Raw genomic sequence first — 21,856 nt, 5'->3', positions numbered from 1 at the left:
GATATTTGAAAAATGGCAAAAATGAGGGAAAATTCAAAAGGTGGGGTTGAGATGGGAATGGGAAGTTGGTGTGCGAGTAGATCGAGGTCACGATAGTTCAAATGGTTCGAATCCCGCTCGTGCCATTGACTTTTTATCTTAACTAAAAACCTTAATTAATTGTAATTTTATTTTTATTTTAATTATTAAGGTGGCTCCAGACATGCGGTATTCGCCGAATGCCGTCTACTGCCGAACATTTGCCAAGTCTCAAAATGCTCGCCTCAGCATTTGCCAAATAGCATGCTTATATATACACAACGGTTTGTACAACCAGACAGTTTTTGCAGAAACAGCGAATACATATTTGCCAAGTCACGTACCACAGTGAAACTGACATTGCTGCAGCTGCGGTAATGTTTTGGTAACTAAAAAACTCAGTCGCAGAATATTACTTTCGATCCGTTTCCACGCATTGAAAACCTCATTCCGATTTTTATGATTCGGAAGAGATGCTTTCAAAATTATTAAGTTCAACATGGTACAGATAGAGAAACTCCAAGACTGTTATGTTGGGTCAATCTATTCCTAACTGACAGAAATAACGTTACAACATTCTTTCATTAATACATCTATACTAGTTAGGATTAGATTATTATTGAAAAATAAATAGCAATCCTTTTTTTTAAAGATAGTTCCTACTCACAGTAAATGTCTCAACTTACTGTGAGTAGGAACTACCTTTTTAAAAAAAGCATTGAACACCACACTCACTCCATCATTTATCATTTCTAATAAATAGCAATGTTGAATAATGATTACAATAGATATCTGTTCAGTAAGTTGCTTCCTTAAGTGTGGATGCTTTGAGTTCAGCTACTTAATGAATAATTGTGCACTTTGAAGCAGACAAGGAAACCAAAAATTAGCAAGGCGAGCACCAAATATTGTTGCTCAACAAATAACTGAGCACACTTCCCCACTAGTTGGGATTAGGCAAACCTTTGCTCGGCTGGCAATCAGCAAATCCCGCATGTCTTGAACCACTTTTAGGTTATAATAAAACTTCACTTTTGAAAGGGAGGAAATTATAAGGCCGTTGGAAATATATGCATCTGTGAGGATTTTCGATACTGGATTAGGCAGTTAGGATGAGGTAATCGAGCACTTTACGGAGGTGCCTGCATCAAGCATTCTTGCTGTTTGGAGTAAAAGTGGAATCTGACAGTGCAAAGTAAGGTTAGATATGAAGTAGGGAGCTGGGGCAATGATTCAAAGGGTTTTGGACTGGTTTGAATATATACTTTGGAGATTGGAACACGTTGTTGAACCCCACAGTTCAATTCCGTTCATCCAGATTGTTTGTAATAGTGAAGTGTAAATGAGGCTGTTTTGAACTAAGAGATTTAATCTTTTGTCGAGTACAGGGGTTCCATCTTTTGTCAATGTCCCCAAATAGTGAATGTGTTATAGAAAATTGTAGGTATTTGCTGGGATTTGGTTTTTTTTTTGTATATGATCCTCCTGGGCATGAGGAATAGATAGAAGTGATATAAATGTCTACAGTGTATATTTAATAAAGAATAGTGCAAAGGATGCTGCCATGCGGAACACCTGGTTCAGGAAGTTGTGGAAGGATGTCTTGAAAATGCCTATTGTAGATTTAGGGTTTTAGGATGAGGTAATAAGTGAATGGAAAGATGCTCTGTAAACTCCAGAGAAAACTGGGTCCACACTCGATCAAAGGTTTGCCTCACTTCTAAGGAAATGTGTGTGGTGATTAGTGACCGCTAGTCGATGATTATTTGGAAATCGTGAGATGCAGTCTGGTGTGATGTAGGTTTGAGAAAAACATTTTCTTTCTCGTGCCGTTTCGATCATTATTGAGATCATCTTCAGAGCCTGGGATTTACAAACAATGTTTACATTTAACAAATACATTTAGGATGTAGAAAAAAGTGAATTTATACAATGCAAAAAAATTTTTTATATTTGAGTGAGTAGAAATACTTTGAATATAAAAAATATATTTTTTTTTTCATTGTATAAATTCACTTTTTTCCACATCCTACATGTATTTGTTAAATTTAAACAATGTGTGGTGATTAATGACCGTTAATCGATAATTATTCAGAAATCGTGAGATGCGGTCTGGTGTGATGTAGGTTTCAGAAAAACATTTTCTTTGTCATGCCAACGTTTCGTCTTTATTGAGATCATCTTCAGTGTTTGTCTTCTGTGTAATTGTGCCATTCTTGCGTGTCGTGTTGAGAGTGCCCAATTAAACAATGTTTGTAAATCCCAGGCCCTGAAGATGATCTCAATAAAGATCAAACGTTGGCACGATAAAGAAAATGTTTTTTCTGAAACCTACATCACACCAGATCTCACGATTTCCAGATAATCTAAGCAAACACTCGAGCAGCATTCCTTCCTCCAAGGAATTATACAATGATATGTTGGGTTCAACCATTTCTGGCTTAAACTATGTTAATGCCAATGGAAATCGGACAGGAAGTTACAATGATATGTACCACCTTGTGTCAGTATTGAAAGGTACAGTGTTGTTACTTAATTTGTGGGATGGAAGAACTTGAAACACTGAAGATTGCAAGGATTTTGTTAAATAATGGCAACAAACTGATAAGGCGATTTGGCTAAGGGAGATACTGAGTTTTTGTGTTTTATGAATGATAATTTCCATTGGATTGGGAAGGAGGTAGTTCTAAGGACTGAGTTACAAACGGCGACACGAAAAATTATAGCTTTTTTTAAAGAAGATATTTGTGGTGATAATGTCAAAACTGGAGGGTTTTTATACTAGGAGGTGTAAATATACTTTGAACCACATATGTCACTTAAAAAATTGACTTTATTTACATGTTCTTATATCAAAATTACTTACCAAGATTAACAAGGCAAATATTTATTTATTCTATTCAACATTAGTTAATAATAATAAAAACATATTTTTATCTTGGAAAAGTATATACATATCAGAAATCCAACGCTCCTTCCAAAAACGTCAGTGCATCGGAGGAAGCTATGGCACTGTCGACATGACGTCCGAGTATGGTTTTCATTTTGGTCACAGCCAGGTGCGTATAAGCATCTTTGCTAAGGGATTCGATGAACAGCTCCTATAAAATTTTAAGTTAAAACATTTTTAGTTTGTGGTAAAACAGCCAGGAAGTCAGTTGAGTTTAACCTTGATAAGCAGCTCAATTAAAAATTATGCTGAGGGATGACTGACTTTTAAGACTAAGTACTATAAGAGTTAAGGGTTACAATTAAATTTATTTGATATTTCTTCAAAACGCAAGCACACATATATCAGAAAATTTAATTATTAAATATTATTTAAATATATTTCTTGGCTCCATACAGAGCATGTAGGAATGCCACAGGCAGTGGGTATTTAGGTCTCCTGTTTCAATTCTTGGAGTAATCAGGGTGGACAGTACTGATAGCTTTGTGTCCCTTGCATGGGTTGAGAGTGAACGTATTTATTAGCATGAATTCAGAGGGTGGAATGTTGAGTACCCTATCAACCCTGAAATAGGTTAGTCATAGGTGTAAAGAGTCATAGAGGAATATCAGCATTCGACCACCCGAACTGAGTGAATATTATGTAAATAAGCAAGAATGTATTTAAGAAAGAGTAAGCGTGAATGATTACATTTAAGGCTTTGATCAAATTCAGTGGAGTTGTCCTTGTATTAATTATAATTTTTGGTACTTACACTTTATGGACCGTCATTTCACTTAAGTATAAAAAACCTCTGTCACACCTATAAAATTCCATTTTTGAGTTATCTGAAAAGATGCGTCGTATTCAAAAAGTAAATTGTTTCCTTCCCGACTTAATCAATTACCGAATCAAATCAATTAGTACACACATTCTGTTAGGTCTTGCTGGTATATACACTTATCTCATTTTGTCAAAATTTGACTTATCCAGGTTTGTCCTGAGGGTGCAGATTTTTGCCATGGATCACTTGGATTTTCTTTTCTCTATCAACATCTAAAGTTTAAATTATAATAACATTAAAAATAACAGAACATAAAAATAGCCTTATTTAAAGAACCAGGCAATTATCAACAGTAATAAAGATCAGAGTTGTTTGGCATTCCAGTAATACTGTCAGATATTGGGAAAAACAACCAAATTATCCTTGTCTGGGTATCAGGGCTCAGTGGGCAGAGGGGCAAAGAAGAGGCTGATAAATTGGCCAAGAAAAGTTCGATGAGGACACCTATCGGCCCTGAACACTTTTGAGGCATACCAAACTGCTGCGTTTGAATAACTAAAAAAAAAAAAAAAAAAAAAAAAAACCACGTAGGTGGAGACAGACCCAGTAAGTAGCCCTGTGCCGGTTCAACATGAACACGTTAATGTTATAAATTAAGAGAAATAAAATAATATACGTAATATTTGCTTAACTTATAGACAGAAAGTAAATGTCAAACATCAAAAAAGTTTATAAAAATAAAACCATCATTTTAAAGAAGTTTTGTAAAAACAATTGAAAACATTTAAATTTTTGTTAATTTGGAGATAAAAAAAAATAAAAAAGCATTGTATAAATTCATTCATTTATTTATTTTTCTCTCTTTTTTCTTTTTTTATTTTATTTTATATTTTCCACATCCTACATGTATTTGTAAAATTTAAACAATGTTTATAAATCCCAGGCCCTGAAGATGATCTCAATAAAGGTCGAAACGTTGGCACGATAAAGAAAATGTTTTTCTGAAACCTACATCACACCAGACCGCATCTCACGATTTCTGAATAATCATCGACTAACTGTCACTAATCACCATACATTTAAATTTTTATTTAATATTATAAAATGGATTATATTTATCCATCAATTATAATTATCCAAGTAAATAAAATTTACTTAAATCGATTCAAATAATTCATAAAGATAAGGTTTTTACTCTTTTCCAAAAATCATTGCATGTACAAATTGTAAGCATAGGTTTTATGAAAAACGAATTCAAAGCAAAAGAGAATAGAAAAAAAACCAAGGGCTTTATATATGGACAAAGGTTATTGAATGCTAAGTGATTCAGACGAATAACATCCTTATCAGGTTGAGATGTGGATAATCCCAGCTAGACTCCTTCAATCCAAAAGGAGAAAAAAAATTTCTTGTCCTTTGACAACCTTTCAATGAAAACCAATCAGTCAATTCAAGCGTTATTCAATAGATGGTTTACTACTCTAAAAAGCAGGTAAAAACTTTTATAATAATTTTATTGAAAAACTATTCAGTAAACAAGTTCATTATGTCTAATCTTGTGGCATGTTCAATTCCCTGTTTTCCCAAGCGTTGATAAAAAATTACTTTATTAAAAAAAAAATTCTTTAAACATTTAGCAATTTGTGAAAAAATTGAGTACATAAGATGATTAAAGTAAGATTTTTTAGGTCAAATTTTAATCTTTATTATATCCGCTATGATAACAATGAAGTTTAGTCATTACTGATTATCTTGGCCAGTTCGATCTTCAATGCTGAAAACGACCATAAACAGCAAGAATAGGCGGGCTGCAATAATCTAATTGCTAATATTAAAACATGTTCCATCAAAAACATTAGATGGAAAGAAAACTGTGAGTATGTTGGGATGTTGAAAAATTATATGTTAATGCATATTTTGTTATGACTGTCCTTTTTCATTGACAAACGTAACACTCGATTGTGCACACATGTACTCTCAATAATTTGTAAAACATGGTTTTCCTTCAGTCTTTGCAAAATTTATGAATATAAACTGTTGTTTATCTAAGGCACAGCATACATTATGATACCCTTTTTAATAATTACTATCTATTCCCTTCAATCGTGTTAAATGAATCATCTTGTTAACACAGGCATTTCTGCTACTCCAGTCTACACATATGCCTCCAGAATCTGCAAAAGTCAAGTTCTGGTTAGCATGTAAGGGTCAAGTTAGCAGTCCAACTATTTTCTAGTCCTAACACGTCCTAGATTAGTAGTTATGCCATTAATTTATATGATGGTACTTTGACGAACTTTTTGCATACCTCTGTCCTGTTAAAAGAAACACTCGGCTCATGGACCCCGTGGATGTAGGTTCAATTCCCACTGTCGCCTCTGGCCCTTTTTTCACGATACCCTTCCCCCCAATATGAATATGCATAGTTACATTCCCACTGAATGGAGCTTAGTTTTAATCCATTGTCTTATGGATCCACTTTTTGCCAGTTTGGTATGCCACAAAAGTATTCAGGGCCAATAGGTGTCCTCATCGAACTTTTCTTGTCCGATTTATCAGCCTCTTCTTTGCCCCTCTGCCCAGTAAGCCTTGATACCCAGACAAGGGTAATTTTGTTGTTTTTCCTCATATCTGACAGTGACCTACTGGAATGTCAAACAACTATGAACTTTACTGCTGATGATAATAGCCTTCAGTGTCGCCTGGCTGTTTGAGTATGATTATATTTCTGTTCTGTTATTTTCATTTAAATTTTAGAGGTTGGTGGAGAAAAGAAAATCCAAGTGTCATGGCAAAAATCTGCACCCTCAGGGCAAACCTGCATAAGACAAATTTTGACAAAGTGTGTGCACCAGTAAAGCCTGGTAGAATGTGTGTACAATTGATTAAGTTGAGAAGAAAACCATTTGCTTTTTGAATATGGCCTTTTTAGATGCTCAAAAAGTGAATTGTCTAGGTGCAACAAAGAGTTTTTTTACAAACTTAAGTGAAATGTCAGTGCATAATGTAATAAGTACCAAAAAGTCTAATTAATTCAACGACAACTACATTGGATTTGATCAAATGTTAGCACAACAAAAATTGAATTTTACCAAAGATCTAAACTTTAAAATCACAATCCTAAAGTGTTTCTTTTTAAATTATCCATTTATCCTAGTGTGCAGAAATAGCCATAGCCAATAAACATAAGCCATGTTTTTTTACTTCTGTATAGCCACGTTATAGCCTGTACATACATAGTTACAATGTATTTAAAATTGCCTCTTTTATGGAAACTCAGATTGGAGAATTAGCCCATGGGCTGCTGAGGATGGGCCATTGAGCCCAAACGTACAGAAAAAAAGAAATATTTATGCCATTCTTCCCAATATGCCGACATGAAATAGGTCATGTATCTAGTCTTTTTTTCCCACTGTTTGTTTTTGAGTGTAACCTCAAACGCAAATTGACCCCCAAATCTTCGACTTGCAAACTACAGTACTATCACCCTTAGGGATGACCCTGCCTCCAAGCATCCAGGGAATATGAAGGCCAATATACGTAAATTATTTGATTTTTTTCAACTCAGCAATTTATTTAACAAAATATGAGCTCATGTTATTCATTTTTGTTTCTTTTTTATTAAGATAAATTAAGAGAGATATATTAAGATAAATTAAAAAACAGTGTTGTGAATGGTCTGTGCCCCTGGATAGTGCCCACACATGCACATCATTCCCTAGGTCAGGAAAGTGGGAAAACATGCGGCAATATCATCCGGTACGACTTGCGGAGTCCTACATCTTATGCAATCAGCCATTGGCTGCCTAGGCCCTCTGTTTGCCCTGTATGCCACTGATATGGGGACAATCATGAACCCTGATGATTATGTCCCCAATTTAACAATTACAATTTTTTTAAGTTGTACATCTAAGCTATGTGTGAGAAGTTGTTTGGGTGTATAACTTGATGTGTCCATTTTTTTGGTAGTATATGTTCTGTGATCATTTTTTGTAAGCTTGTTTGGTTGTTTTTTGTGTTACCTTGTACACTTTTGAACACCTTTAAAAAAAGAACGGTGAATTACATTTCAATAGCCATATACAAAATTTCAGCCCTCAACATACAAAAGACCATTAATCATAATTCATCATAAATTGTGCGCTTCATAAGAGTTGTTCTCATATCCCAAGCTTAACAAGTTCTTTTATAGAGCCTTTTTCCCTTATTTTTGAAGATTTCATCTTGCCAGTCATTGTTATTTATAAATTCCTTCTCGTGATATAATTTTACTCTTACTTTTGGATTTTTTAAAGAAATATTTATTTTGAGATTTCTCTAGCAATCTGCAGGATTATGTACCTGTAATTTGACCATTACTGAACATTGTGATTTGCTTTTCATTGCAGACCCAACACTGAAGATGGCGAAATACTGGAACGTATCTGACTGATCAACACAATGAGGTCTGGCTGACTTTAATGATCAGTAATGAGCTAAGATATACAAAAATTAAACAATAGGTTAACACGAGATTCCCTATCCTCAGCTGTGCAATATTTTGTAGTTTTAGTATCGTTAGTGACTGGAACTTTTGGTATCCCCTAACAAGGACTGGTGTTGTGAGTATTGAGCCTGTGTCGTTGAGAGTGCAGAGCCATTGGCCAAGGTCCGGGGCCATGTTTAGATATAGTGAGTTGGTAGACTCAGCAGCGGAAGAAGGGACTCGGGCAGCAGGTGGCCGGTAGCCAAGTCGGCCGTGGAGAAGGCGAGAGCGAGGATGATGCTGCGAGTGCCCTTACTGTTGTCGGCTTGCTCTATTAGTGAGCACTGAGACCTAGTCAGGGTGATGAGTCTCCAGTGTTGACCTCATCTAGGTCTCCACTTTAGTGACAGGGAATTTTGGTGCTGATGAAAGGCCAGTGTTGTGTGTGTTGAGCCTGTGATGTTCAGGACATAGAGCCAATGGTTGAGATCTGTGGCCATGTTCAGTTATAGTGAGTTGGTAGACTCAGCAGAGGATTCATTTTGAGGTATTATTATTGAGCAGTTGAGGTGAATGAAAGCCAAACCTGAACAACCTAAAACTCTGTTTAATTTAAACAAGCTGTCAAAGATTCCTTCAAACACAATATACACCAGACCGCATCTCAAGACCTCCAAATAATCATTCCTTCAAACCTTCACCATGGTAACATGCAAAATCATGCAATTATGTCGTTTTCACATGGGTACTCACGGTGGCTTTGGTGATTAGAAAAACTGATTCAGAGCTGACTAGGGACACGTCTGGGTCCATTTTAATGATTTGCTTTATCCTGCCTAGTGGTAGTCGGGCCGGTTTGTTCCTCGGCGGTGTTTTAAACTTGACAGCTTTCTTCGGGACTTCGTCGCCCTCATCCTGGTTCGGGGTCTGTTCCATCACCTCCTCTTCTTCCATCGTTAATGCAACTATTCGACTATTCTAAGATATCAATGATCAACTTTCCATATCGGTCAAATCATAACAAGAAAGCGGGAAAAGTTAAAAGTGGGAAGGTTATCTTGCTTTATAAGTAATGTTCATGACTACTTTCATATATCACTACATAAAATATTAAAAAATAGTAAACGATAAAAAAAAATCGCAAGCACACTCCCCCTGTGGTTTTTTTAATCTACAATTGTAATATTAAGAGTATTAAGATATAATTAATCACATCAAGATAATTTAAATGTGAACTTATTTTAAATTACAAAGAAGTAAGAACAGATCAAGGTAAATAGACAGTGCGATTTTTATGTTGGGTGTCTGGTCGTCAAACGTCATCAGAATATAGACGTAGAAAATCTTTACAGTTTAAGTTTAAACTCCACCACCAATTTTCAAATTGTTGACACGTTAACATTCGATAAAAAGGGATTTTAATTTAATTAAAGATTAATTAACGTTAGCCGGTTTTTGGAGGAATAACATTTTCAGACGGTTCAATCTCATATTCCCTGTTGTTTACCCCGTTGAAACTTGCGGAGGTTGCACTGAACTGTTGACTCTTTATTTGATTAGTTTATTATTTGTTCTTTATATTGTATTTCTTTTATTATTTTAATGACGTCTGCCAGATTTAGAGCAGATAAACGGATTGACACCTTGTCTGTAATGAACATGCTCTCTTTTAAGAGTAAGGTAGGCAAAAAATATCTAGCTATTTCAATGTTGATTTTACCAATTTTTACTGGATTTTTTAACAATTTTTTTGTTTTTAAAATATACAGATAAAGTAATTATTACTTTCCAGACAAGAGTTTATCTTATAAGGTATCATTTCTCAACTGTACATATTTTTTTAGTGTTATTTCTAACATCTCAACATTAGTTTTATCGGAAATTGACTTCAAGAAAATTAAACGAATAAAAATTATAATTATATTATTAAGGCAGGCTAGATTTTGGGATAATCAATTTTCCTGACCTGCTAAATTTAATATACACTGAGTAGTTCAAAGCAGTTGAGTATTTCGGTGACAATGGACCTGATGAGCCATTCAGCATGATTTGACCGACTCGCAGACCAACCACCAGCATCAACTCTAAATAAACTTAATTAAACCCACTACCGAAGATCACAAAATCAAATGCATCTGAGATTAAACCAGGGAAGATTGGCTTACTGGTACCGGTATGATCGGAAATGTCCAAAGTACAAGATATAGCTGATTTTATTCATACTGCACACCTAGGTCAAGACAGAAACAACTAAAGAAAAGTTTTTTCGAGAGCGTTCATAAACTAATAGCCATGATGTTACTGATTTATATAAGCTAAAATCTGCACATGCACATGAGTTCAGAATTGAGCCTATCACTTATTGCAGTCCACTGCCAATTGCTGATTTTGTAATTTAGAATAAATAGACAACATAAAAAAAAACAGGAACTTTATTTATTTATTTTTTATTTACAGTCCAAACAGGTCAGGTACCCAAGCATAGGACAGTCAAGCAACACAACAAATCAATCATTACGATATAAACTATTAAAAAAGGATACAAAAATAAAAATAATAGCAAAGAAGGGCTAACACTTTTAACAAACAAATCAATATTATAAATAGATTAATAAGTCAACAAAAGTAATTAATAAACCTTCAATAACATTTTAAAGCTCGTTCAATATTTTTTTTAAGATTCAAAGAGATAAGAAGAAGGGATGCACTGATACCGAATTTATTTATGTAATGCTCAGCTGTGAAGATTGAAGACTAACCATGTTTGGTGTGAAGTACCAAATAGTTCATAGGTCTGTAGTTGACGCTGGGGAACCGTAATGTTAATATATGACAATATCTCCAGGGAGTCAATGAAATTATTTAGGATCTTCCACAGAAACATAGCGGAAGCCAAAACTGTTCTATCCAACAGGGAACTTGTTATAAAAGAATCTATTATATATTAGTTCTCAAAAATAAAAAATAAAAAAAACCTTGACGCATCTACAATATAAGGAATACCCTACGTAATTCTAACATTGATCTATTGAAACTGAAGAACAACACAAGCCACCAATATAAGTGAAACATCTTCAACCTTAAAACGACAACTAAATTTCTTGCAGCACAAGCTAACCCAGAAACTGGAATTTCTGCACAAAGAAAAATATCAGAAATATTTAGCATAGATCCGTCCTGCAGACAGCTTACTTTGGAAAGCAATAAAACGAATATTGAAAAAAAACCTATCTCCCTTCCTCTTATAAAATTCAACAGAAATTTGGCCCACTTGGGGTCCAGAAAAAGAAAATTTTTTGTGGAATCTCTGGAGCAGACTTTATCCCAGGTGACAGGAAAAAATGATGTGATAAGCGAGTTCGTCCACACTCCAACCATGGAGCAACAATTGGTCACACTTAAGGAATTGGACATAAAAATGCTAAAAATAAGAAAATTCCAGGTCATGATAAAATTCCTTCCATTGCATACAAGCATCTTCTCAGAAACGTTGTAAAGTTGTTCCTGAGTGTATTCAACAGCTGCTTAAGATAATAATCTTAGCTGTACTGTGATATTAAAATATATAAAGATAATTATGTAAAGCCAAATGCAATATATTCATGTCAGATTAAATCAGCCATTCAAGTCAGTTAAAAATGTGTTTGTATGATATGCACTATTTGAAAACTATGTTGTAGTTGGGCTAGTGAATAAATAATAATAATTACCAGCAGGCTTTGAGAATTACACACCCCTGGGTGTGGGGCAGTGTGAAGTCTTTGGTCTTATCCGTCCAGCCCCAAATCAGTCTCCCATTCACACACTCACTCTTAAATAAAAAATTTCCTATTTAAATTACTCCATCAACCTTTTACACCTAACTTTACACTAACCTAATTGAGGGTCTATGTGGTACTCAATAGTCTTCCATTGGCCCTTTCACACTACACATTCATGCCAGTACTCTCAGCAACATTGGGACACAAACTTACAGTACTTTATATGATAAAACAACCCTATTTCCTAACCCAAAAATTTGCTGCTGTGCTCAGGCACAATTCTTTGCCTAGGCAATCTCTATATGGAGCCAAGGAATTGCACTCTTCAATTATGTGGGACACATTGAGCTGCCTTTCTCTACACGCTGGTCATATACGTGGGCTTTGGCGTTTTTACTATTATGACTTGTTTCATTATTTATATGTTAGTACTTTCGTGCATAAAAGGCTATCTTTGCTGTAAGTAGAGCAATCTTGGGTCATAAGTCTTAATAAGTAACTTATCGGAGATTAATTTCTTTTGAATATCTAAAGGATGCTTGCAATATTCATTCAGTAAAACATCAATAGGGGTGGATTGGTACCTAGGTAATGAAAGGTATAAAGAATGTTCACTCAAAATGTGAGGGGGAAATGGAATTTTTGAATAATTACATTTTTGTACTACACATTTTTTATTTTATTCTCTCCATTATTTGAACTTAATCGCTCAAATTGAGTTCAATTAATGAAGAAAAAACTCAGGACAGCACAGGGAATTTTAATTAGAAATAATATGTAACAGGTATAATTACATGGTGGGTTGATTTGACCACTCGTCTATGACACCCAGTGAGTAATTAGACATCAAGCCTTCCTATTTGACAAATCATTTTACTTAAATGGAGAAAAACTAAAAATGTAATAACTATAATTACTACTTAGTACTATCACTAGAAAACTAATTTACTTTTAACTGGACAAACTCAATAAAAGTGTAGTTTCTCCAACAACAACAAAATATATTTACATTTAAACTCTATTTTTTGTATACATAAGAATAACTTGAGCTGCATTGTTAGCAGTTAGTGGTTAGGGTATCTGACTCGTAATCGCTATGTTAGCAGTTCTGAGTTTGAATCCTGGCAGAGCTCATGGCTTTTTAATTGATAATGGTAAGAAAATGTATTGCAAAATGGTTTGGCCCATTGTGGACACCCAGCGGGTTATTGGATGATGAGCCTTCCTGTATGACAGGAATTACTTTTTTTTAACTTATTTTTATATAAGTTCCCACGGCCACAGTAAACAGAAATTTTTTATTAACTATGAAATAATCCTGTACTAAATGTTGTAGGTTCTGAATTCTTCCACTAATTTAATTTAAAGGTCGTTTCACTACTGTTTTTTAAATGGAATATATTTTTTTTTCTAAATTAGTTTAATTGTTTCAGATGAGAGTTAAATCTTAGCATTGCTTAGGAGTCTCATGCAAGTATGGATCAACCTCATGTTGGATCCGGGTTGGCCTATGAGTGAGTCGTTTGATTTTTTTGTTACGACCGTTTTCTTTACAGTTCTTTCTCATAAAACAGGGACGAATGGAGAAAGGTTTGCCAACTGGATTCGAAAATGGAAAAGCTTAAGAAGGCCGCAAAGCGCGGAGGTCTGCGATGTAGTCAGTTCCGAAGTGTGATATGGAAGCTTTTTTTAGGAGTTTTAACCCCAGGTTCTAGTCCTTCATGGCCAATGGAATCAGCCGATTCAAGGGAGCGTTACATCAAATTGAAAACTGCCTTAGACGTAAACCCCTATGTGCATTCTGAGCCTGACGACAATCCATTATCGCAAAATGACAAGGTATTATTTAAATAAAAAGTCTTTTTACAAAAGACAGTTTTTAATAGTATAAAATGTATATTCAATTGATTTCCCTCTCAGTCTTCTTATGTTATTACTTATTAGTTATTACTGTCTATAATAATAAATCTAAATATCTAATCCTTCCCCAAAATTTATGTACTCCATTAATGAAATGATAAATAGGATGTACAAAATTCTGGTAATTTACAACATTATTACATAAGAAAATTTATAGCTAGTAGAAAAGCGTGCTTTTGATGATGGATACGAGGAAGCAGGGTTTGTGCTCCCCAGGCACCGCAGCCTTCTGGTTTATTGTGCATTTAGTTTGTGGATTAGTGGATAATTAGGGCCGTTGGTGGCTGCAACGGTTATGGTGTTGATACTGCATTTCTAAAGGAAGGTCCTGAAATGGAATTCAGCGGTCCTGAATTTGAACCCAACATATTTACAAATGTTTTTTTTATCTCATCCAAAAACACTGACACCCAGGGATCTTAAAAAATAATAATAATAAAATAATGGACTGTGCAGATATAGCTTGAAAAATTCAAACTATAATGCAAACCTTTGAAGGGAGTTGGTTCAGTTTGACCAAGTTTAACTCCTTATTACCTTTCCTGAAGTCTAATACCGATAAAAGCTAGCATCCCGCAAGGGATCATTCTTGGTCCCATCCTTTACATCATATAACCATCACACTCTTACCATCATCACCACCCACATGCACAACACTGCATTTTTATCCTCTAAACAGAATGCTGATGCAAAAAGTGGAGGGCAAAATTGAATGAAGAAAAATATCCTCAGTGCTCACGTTTAATAATCGTTATCAACAAAAATATTCTCGACTTCCATTCAAATCAAAGACTTAGGATTATACCTAGAGCACAGATTGACATGGAATCTCCACACAAGATTTAAGAGACGACAACAATTTAACAGAAGACTTGGACAACTACAAAGGATAGAAATCTGTCTTGACTGTTAAAAATTAAACTAACCTTATACAAAACTTTGCTGCGACACTTTGAACATACGGAATGAACTACGGTTCAGCCAAGCCAATTCAACATCCAACAAGTTTAATCCTTCCAAACAGAAGTCCTCAGATAAATTGTCAAAGTTCCTTCCTGAATCACTAACCTCACTATCCACAGCGCTCAACATTCCTTTTGTAAATGAGCTGATCCGTTCCCAATTCCAGTAGTTTAAAAAAAAGTTGTATGATCATTTTTGTAATGTGCATTAACATGTATAGAATACAAATAAAAATATAAATAAATACATTAATATATGCCAGTATTCTGCTGATCAAAAAAAAAGCTGTTATTAATCACCATTTACATAATTTGATGAACCTTGAACTATTTCCTCCTTTGAACTCAAATTGACAGGACCTATAGCTACTTTGAAGAAAAAGTAAATAGGGCGATGGATAGACCCCATGCAGTTTACTTTACAATAAAAGTTATATTTTTTATATTTTATTTTGAAGGAATGTTATGCCCAACTTATAGTCCTGACCTTGCTCCTTCGAACTACCACATCTTTCAAGCAATGGCCCACTTCCTTAAGATAAAAACACCCCACAAATATTTAAGTAATAATTAAATACAAATAGTTTTGTGTATCAAGGAAATCATTTTGCTGCCTTGAATATCTAAAATTATTTTAATTTAAATGTTTTAACATTTTGGTGCACTCTAATAAATTTAACTCAATGATAATTTATAGAGTACCTGGCATCAATATTTCTGTGATAAAGAGCTAAAGAGTATAATTAAGCAAGATGTCATTCGTACGCTGTTCTCCGGTGTTGATTTCTTCAAAAATGAATTTATTCAAGAAACGATGATTAACGTCTTGTTCTGTTATGCAAGAGAAAATCCGACTATGTGTTATAGACAGGTTATTATAATAATTGCTGTTTACAATTTAATTTTGGTTTTAACTCAAGTCTTTCCTTGATTTTAGGGTATGCATGAAATTTTAGCACCGATAATCTACGTCGTACACTGTGACCATATGACATTGCTTAACAATCAGCGATACTCACTAGTCCGGTAGGTCCAATTCAAAAACTTGAGTGTGAAAAATCGGGATATAAATACATTGAACCAAACAATTTTTGACTTTTTATTGAATATACAAAATATTTGATTTAATAAATACTCATTGTTTTCAACAAAAGTAAGCCGCTTATAATAGTGAAACATATTTCAGTTATGATAGAGCGTTCTAAGATGTAACTCATGTTTGTTATTAATTGATTAACCAATAAAACTTTATGTATTTATTTGCAGATAGAATAATTAAATAAAATATTTATTCTAGCTCAGATATATTAGAAATAGTGAATCCTCGTTATTTAGAAGCTGATTCTTAGTAAGTAGATCGTACTTTTTATAATATTTGATCTGCTCCTCTAATTTAGTATTTATTCTTAGTGCAATTTTTTGGAGGGTGATGGATGCCATCAAGGGCTCATACCTAATATCAAACTTGGCCCCGACCTCAACAGGGTATTTCCCAACAGTCGACAAAGGCCTGGTAATTTTGTAGAGATTTCAATCAAAATGTGATGTTTTTAAATAAAATTATTTTATTCAGGTCAAATCAGACAATAATCAAGTATTATCCCAGTTGACCTGGATCAAAAATAATTTACTCGCTCCGATAGACTGGGAACTGAACAGGCACCTCGACAATTTAGAAATCATGTTTCCGCTATTTGGAATGTGAGGGATTTTATTTTATTTATTTATTTTTAAGAAAATGAAAAAAAAAATTAATTTTCAGAAAGTGGCTTAGACTTCTCTTTGGAAGAGAATTCCCTCTCAATGATCTTCTTATCTTATGGGATTCCATATTCGCAGAAAATGAAAATTTCGGTTTAGTCAATTATATTGTTGTCTCCATGCTTGTATCGATAAGGCAAACTTGTGAGTTTCACTTTACACTTTATTCATTACAGTACAACAGTACTTTTTTATCCACAGTGACATATTGTTACAGTGCTCTCTGAAGATTACTCAGCTTGTTTAAAAACGTTAATGACGTATCCTCCGACTGGGGATATTTTATGTATAATTCAATATGCACTTCATTTGAAAAATCCTAGTGTAAGTAGTAATTTTTTTTATTTGAATTTTTATTATTATTTATAATAATAATAAAAATATTATGTGCAGCAATACAGTATTCCTGATAAAATAAACTTCCAATTTAACCCACCTGTGGTTGATTTTACATGTGCTAACAACCATGTTAATTACAGACGCCCGTAAGTAATAATGTCACTTGAATATTATCAGTATAATTTGTTTGTTACTGATCATTTTGGGTTAAGTCTGTCAGATATATTTCAGCATTTTGCCATCTTCAGTGTGTCTGACAGACCAACCCATCAGACCAAAATGATCAGAAATGACCAAATTTCAGGTTCATTATCCAGCAGACAACATTGAGAAATTTCACAATAGTAATTTTTGTTTAAATTATAGGCCAATAATTTGTACTGCTATACCAAAGCCACAACCGCCAAAATTGCCACAAAATTCTCGTAACACCATTGAAGACGGCTATGCTTTATACGTAAATTTCATAATGTTAATGTTAAGTTCAAAACTTGTTTATTGTTATAATAATTCCAGGATCCAGAATTGCTTTTAAAAGAATTAAAAGAAGTACAGAATACAATGACGTTGTGCAGGGCGAAGTTGCTCCAGTATCATAAAATCCTTGAACAGTGTGCCTCTTCTCCTGATCCACAAATCCGACAGGCTTTAACCGGCATCCTTGGGGTAAATTATAACGTAAAAAAAATTTTGAACAACCATTAAATAAATTATTCTTCAGCTATCGGTTATGTTGGGAAAGCACATACCCAAGGTGCATTGGCTGCAGCCCGTCGACCAGGCTTATGAGGTGCACGAAATGTTGGTTCTTTCCCCGGTTGACACGCCGTCCTCGAAGGCGAGAAAAAAGAAACCTCCTCTGGTCGATATGACTGTTTTCAGCTGCACAGTGACACCTTTTATTGAAAGTGATAACGAAGATTGTAACCGGATGTGGAAGTCTCTTTAGTCCAAGTCATTCCAATATATTTTCTACAGCGATCTCAATATTTATTTTTTTGTATCTTGGTGCTAGTCAAAATAAGTTTAGATTTTTTCCATATTAGTCAATTTATATCATTGTTAAGCAAATTAATATACAATAAAACTATGAATAATAATAATATATTAAAACTATGATCATGAATTACCATCGATATTATTTAATCTCGGCATTTTATTTAAATATTATTTAATATTTTATTTGTATGTATATTTCAAATTATTTAATCATGAAACTGTATTAAATGCCCAGTAAGTAACGTGTGATATACAAATGTGCATTGGCAATATTTTTTATATCCTTTGTTTATGTACTTGCATGAAAGAAATATATTTATAACTAAATCAAATCTAGTCTTTTATCACTTAACTGCCTTTGTACTATTTTGTTTTATTTTTGTCTACAAAAGGGAACAACTTCAGTAATTTATTAAGCAAACAGCAGAATTTTGAACAAATAATAAGAAATTCTGGCTGTTGTGAGATCTTTATGCTTATAATTTTATTATAGCTATGGCATTAAAAGTCCTACTTAAAAAACTTTCAAACCATGAGATTTCCTCAAGGGTTCTGTGGTCAGGTAATTCTGATTGTTTGTTTTTCAGTTTCTTACCGGTGGGTAGTGCATTGTGTTATTTATTCTATATAAATATCCTTTTAATTTAACCGAAGACGGCGAGAGGCATAAACAATATGCATACCACAATGATTTGAAATGACTAAACTAGTAACCCATTATTATGTGAGCGACTTTCAGGGCTTCACAGACACAAATTATCTGAGTCAATGCTTCAGCTAATCAATACTGTGCAAGACGTGTACAAGTGTTGTTCTAAAACAAAAAAGTTTTATAACAAAATTTCCTCCTGTGATCCACGGGGTGATAAACCTTTATTTTGAGCCTTAACTCACACGGTCTTGGTCTGTCAGACGTCTGTCACATTTCACCATCTTCAGTGTGTGTGTGATTCTGTTCAGTCATGCTCTTTAATAAGATTAATAAGGGTTTGGGATGGGTGATCGGCGTATCCTTTTATATCAGTGCTTTTTTATTTTTATTTCATATGGTGTCTTGATTTGTGTAAAATATATAATATTAACTATTTTTAATTTGTGAGAGTTTTTGTACATATTGGGTAAAATAAAAACAATTAAATAAATGATTTTAAACATTTTTTATTAATTAAAATATTGTCCATCACTCTCAATACACTTCTCTCAGCGGGATGGCAATTTCTCTATACCCTCCAAATAGATTAACAAATTCTGTAAACACATCTAGAAGACGTTAGAAACCACTTTTTATCAATAAATTTTGTCTGTTGTAAAACATTTTCCAGGTGTGAGAAAAAAAGGTAGTCGGTGGGAGAATGGTGAGGGTGAGGCAGAAGTGCAAACCTTCATAACCAAAATCGGCCTTTTCCGACCAAAGTTGGCTTCAATAAGCCAATTTCTGGTGCATCGCTTCAATTTGAGACCAGTACATTTTGGCATTGATTGTTTCGCCATGATTCAAGAAGCTGTAGTAAATCAGATAAAATGAAGCCCACCAAAGAGTCACCATCACATATTTTTAATTATAAGTTGGTAGCTTTGGAAAATGTGATACTGCTTCTCATTTGTCAAGTTACTGTCCAGAACGTCTGCTGTTATAGAATCTAATTATCATCACAAGTAACAATTCTGTCCATAAAATTGTTGTTTCTGTATCGGCAAAGAAGTGGTGCACATCTCTTCATATCCATGATTGATTGGGCGGTGGTTTACTACATGAGGAACCCAACCTGTGAGCTTTTTCACCTCTCCAGTTGGGGATCAGCGACGGTCGATTTGCTAACAGAAAGATTTTTTTTCGATCAATTAGTGCATGAGGAACCCAACCTGTGAGCTTTTTCACCTCTCCAGTTGAGGATCAGCGGCGGTCGATTTGCTAACAGAGAGATTTTTTTTCGATCAAATTAGTGCATGAGGAGCCCAACTTGCGAGCTTTTTCACCTCTTCAGTTGCCTTAAGGTGGTCAGCGACAGTCCATTTGCTAACTGAAAGATTCTCTGCAAATTCTCAAATAGATGCTCTGGGATTTTCTTCGACCAAAACTCGCAGAACATCATCATCTAGGGAAGAAATCTTTCCACGACCTTCTTTGTCTTCAAGGACAATCTTCCTCTCGAAATTTTTTAAACCATTTCTGAACGGTGCTCTCAGCCACTCTACCATCGCCCTAGACTTCATTAATGTTTAATGGACATCGTTCCGACCGAGTTAAAAATCGTAAAACGAAATTACGTGAAAATCACGCGTTGACGTATTAGTAAAGACTGAATTATCCCAAGTAACGAAATGCTACTGAGATAAACAAACATTTTTGTTTGGAAGAGGATCAAAAACTGTCGGCATCCCTACAAAAGAATAATCCGTCAGACGTAAACAGTTCATTGTATAGAGGGGTAGTTGAAAGAAAGCATGAAAACCTACATTATTTTCTGGACCACCCAATATATTTCCAAGTTTTCAAGGATGTTCATTTTTCGTCCTTTTTGTACGTTGGGTAGTTCCACGTTTGTATTGTTGAGGGTCTGTTTTCAGTGTTTTGTATGCCTTTTATTTCTCGTCCCGTCTGTACGATGTATTTGCCCCTGCGTTAGTACGCTTTGGCGTATATTCCATTTTTATCAAGGGGTTCGTTTTGTCTTAGTTGTTTTCCAATTGTGATTGTGATCTTCAGTGCTTTTTTAATACATAATTTTTAAATCAATTTGTTAGTTTGTAGGTTTCTGTCCCTGATGGTGGACTTGTTTAGGGTGACAATTTGTTGATCGCGTTTATTTTATTTATTTTTTTTTTTTTCTAAAGGGTCATTTTCAGCCCGAAACTTTGGCCTAGGCTCCAAACCAGGCGGGCCGACACGGCAGTTATTTTATTTACTTTTTATTACTTTATTTATTTAATTCTTTTTCTTGTTATCAGTATAGTAGATCATATTTTATTTATTAAATTTGCTGCTGTCAAAAAGCTGAATATTTTGCAATATTTTCTTGGTTGTCCCCTAATATTTCATACAGCGTATTCGGTAGAGAATAAAATTTTCTTAAGTCATGATAGTAAAATATGGTTGTTATTATTTTATTGCATACTCCGAATACAGGCGGAAGGTCACGGGCCATTAAGTGACCCTTGGTGGTCGGCAGTGCCCTATTCTCAACCTACTCGATACTACCTCCTCCCTTCTCTTCAACCTAAACGATGAAGGCCATGCCTGTGTGGTAGATTTATTTCACGAATCTTTTTGCTTGTAAATGAATGCCAGGTTTTTTGCCATTGTAAATATATTTTCTCCCTAAAGGCCGAAATGAGGTCATCCAAGCTCACCTTACAACAAGGTTTCCATCTCCAACTGCCTCCTTGGCAGCGTCTATCATTGCCAGGGATACCCGAATGACCAGGAATCCAGAGACTAAATACTTTTTCCTTTGCTGGTCAAGACGTTTCAATGAGTACAATAGATCATGTACCATAGGGTTATTGCTGAAGGATTATTAAATGTTTGCAGGGCAACCATTGAGTCAGATCAAATAACAATTATTTGCTCGTCTGGATTAATAATGTTGAGGGATTTATTTATGGCTATAATTTCGGCGTTATAGTTGCTTGCTAGGGGATTTACTGAAAATAAATATTTCCTTTTTTAACAGATACCTGCAGTACCAACACCCCTAATATCCCTGGAACCATCTGTATGTATGTCGCTGAGGACAGTGCGTTTTTTATTTTTTGAATTTCCTGTTTGTATATATAGGCAGGAGTGGTGGCTTATATTATATTTCGCCTATGATAGTAGAATTTTAGGGTGGGATAAATGCCAGGATAATCGATTCTTTTTGGATTGAAGGTACTGAAAACTGCATAACCTAAGCAAATACAATCAGGCATAAAAAG

The 21,856-nt window shown here is 34.5% G+C and overlaps 2 protein-coding genes across 6 annotated transcripts; one reads left to right on the top strand and one right to left on the bottom strand.

Annotated features, from left to right (window-relative positions):
* Window positions 1–2,831: 2,831 nt before the first annotated feature.
* Window positions 2,832–9,368, bottom strand: LOC106669725 (DNA polymerase epsilon subunit 4-like). Its single transcript, XM_014399399.2, has 2 exons — window positions 8,950–9,368; window positions 2,832–3,119 (listed from the first exon to the last, which is right to left on the bottom strand). Exons 1-2 carry the CDS (start codon window positions 9,148–9,150, stop codon window positions 2,976–2,978), a joined length of 345 nt encoding a protein of 114 aa, XP_014254885.1. The 5' UTR covers window positions 9,151–9,368; the 3' UTR covers window positions 2,832–2,975.
* LOC106669724 (TBC1 domain family member 5) lies at window positions 5,086–18,270 on the top strand. Of its 5 annotated transcripts, none has more exons than XM_014399393.2 (15): window positions 5,086–5,223; window positions 8,120–8,176; window positions 13,391–13,471; window positions 13,532–13,796; window positions 15,537–15,710; window positions 15,777–15,865; window positions 16,137–16,187; window positions 16,250–16,352; window positions 16,413–16,540; window positions 16,602–16,744; window positions 16,818–16,924; window positions 16,994–17,085; window positions 17,306–17,396; window positions 17,456–17,605; window positions 17,661–18,270. In XM_014399393.2, exons 3-15 carry the CDS (start codon window positions 13,434–13,436, stop codon window positions 17,886–17,888), a joined length of 1,659 nt encoding a protein of 552 aa, XP_014254879.1. In that variant the 5' UTR covers window positions 5,086–5,223; window positions 8,120–8,176; window positions 13,391–13,433; the 3' UTR covers window positions 17,889–18,270. The 5 variants fall into 5 exon arrangements, with proteins under 5 accessions (XP_014254879.1, XP_014254883.1, XP_014254884.1 ...); XM_014399397.2 differs by having other exon boundaries at window positions 8,120–8,198; XM_014399395.2 differs by lacking the exon at window positions 5,086–5,223 and adding an exon at window positions 5,519–5,604.
* The last annotated feature ends 3,586 nt before the right edge of the window (window positions 18,271–21,856 follow it).

The sequence above is a fragment of the Cimex lectularius genome, unplaced genomic scaffold (genome assembly GCF_000648675.2).
Source record: "Cimex lectularius strain Harlan isolate CLEC.00 unplaced genomic scaffold, Clec_2.1 scaffold8, whole genome shotgun sequence".
NCBI lineage: Eukaryota > Metazoa > Arthropoda > Insecta > Hemiptera > Cimicidae > Cimex > Cimex lectularius.
Note: the sequence above shows the minus strand (reverse complement) of the source record. Positions and strands in the feature narration are given on the sequence as shown.

Excerpts from the sequence above, each read along its gene's own strand:
- LOC106669724 (XM_014399398.2), top strand. The coding sequence starts at position 13,434 with ATGGATCAACCTCATGTTGGATCCGGGTTGGCCTATGA. Across the intron at positions 13,472-13,531 it reads GGATCCGGGTTGGCCTATGA|GGACGAATGGAGAAAGGTTT; the intron begins GTGAGTCGTTTG and ends CTCATAAAACAG. Across the intron at positions 16,745-16,817 it reads TGTATCGATAAGGCAAACTT|TGCTCTCTGAAGATTACTCA; the intron begins GTGAGTTTCACT and ends ATATTGTTACAG.
- LOC106669725 (XM_014399399.2), bottom strand. The coding sequence starts at position 9,150 with ATGGAAGAAGAGGAGGTGATGGAACAGACCCCGAACCAGGATGAGGGC. Across the intron at positions 3,120-8,949 it reads TTCTAATCACCAAAGCCACC|GAGCTGTTCATCGAATCCCT; the intron begins GTGAGTACCCAT and ends AAAATTTTATAG.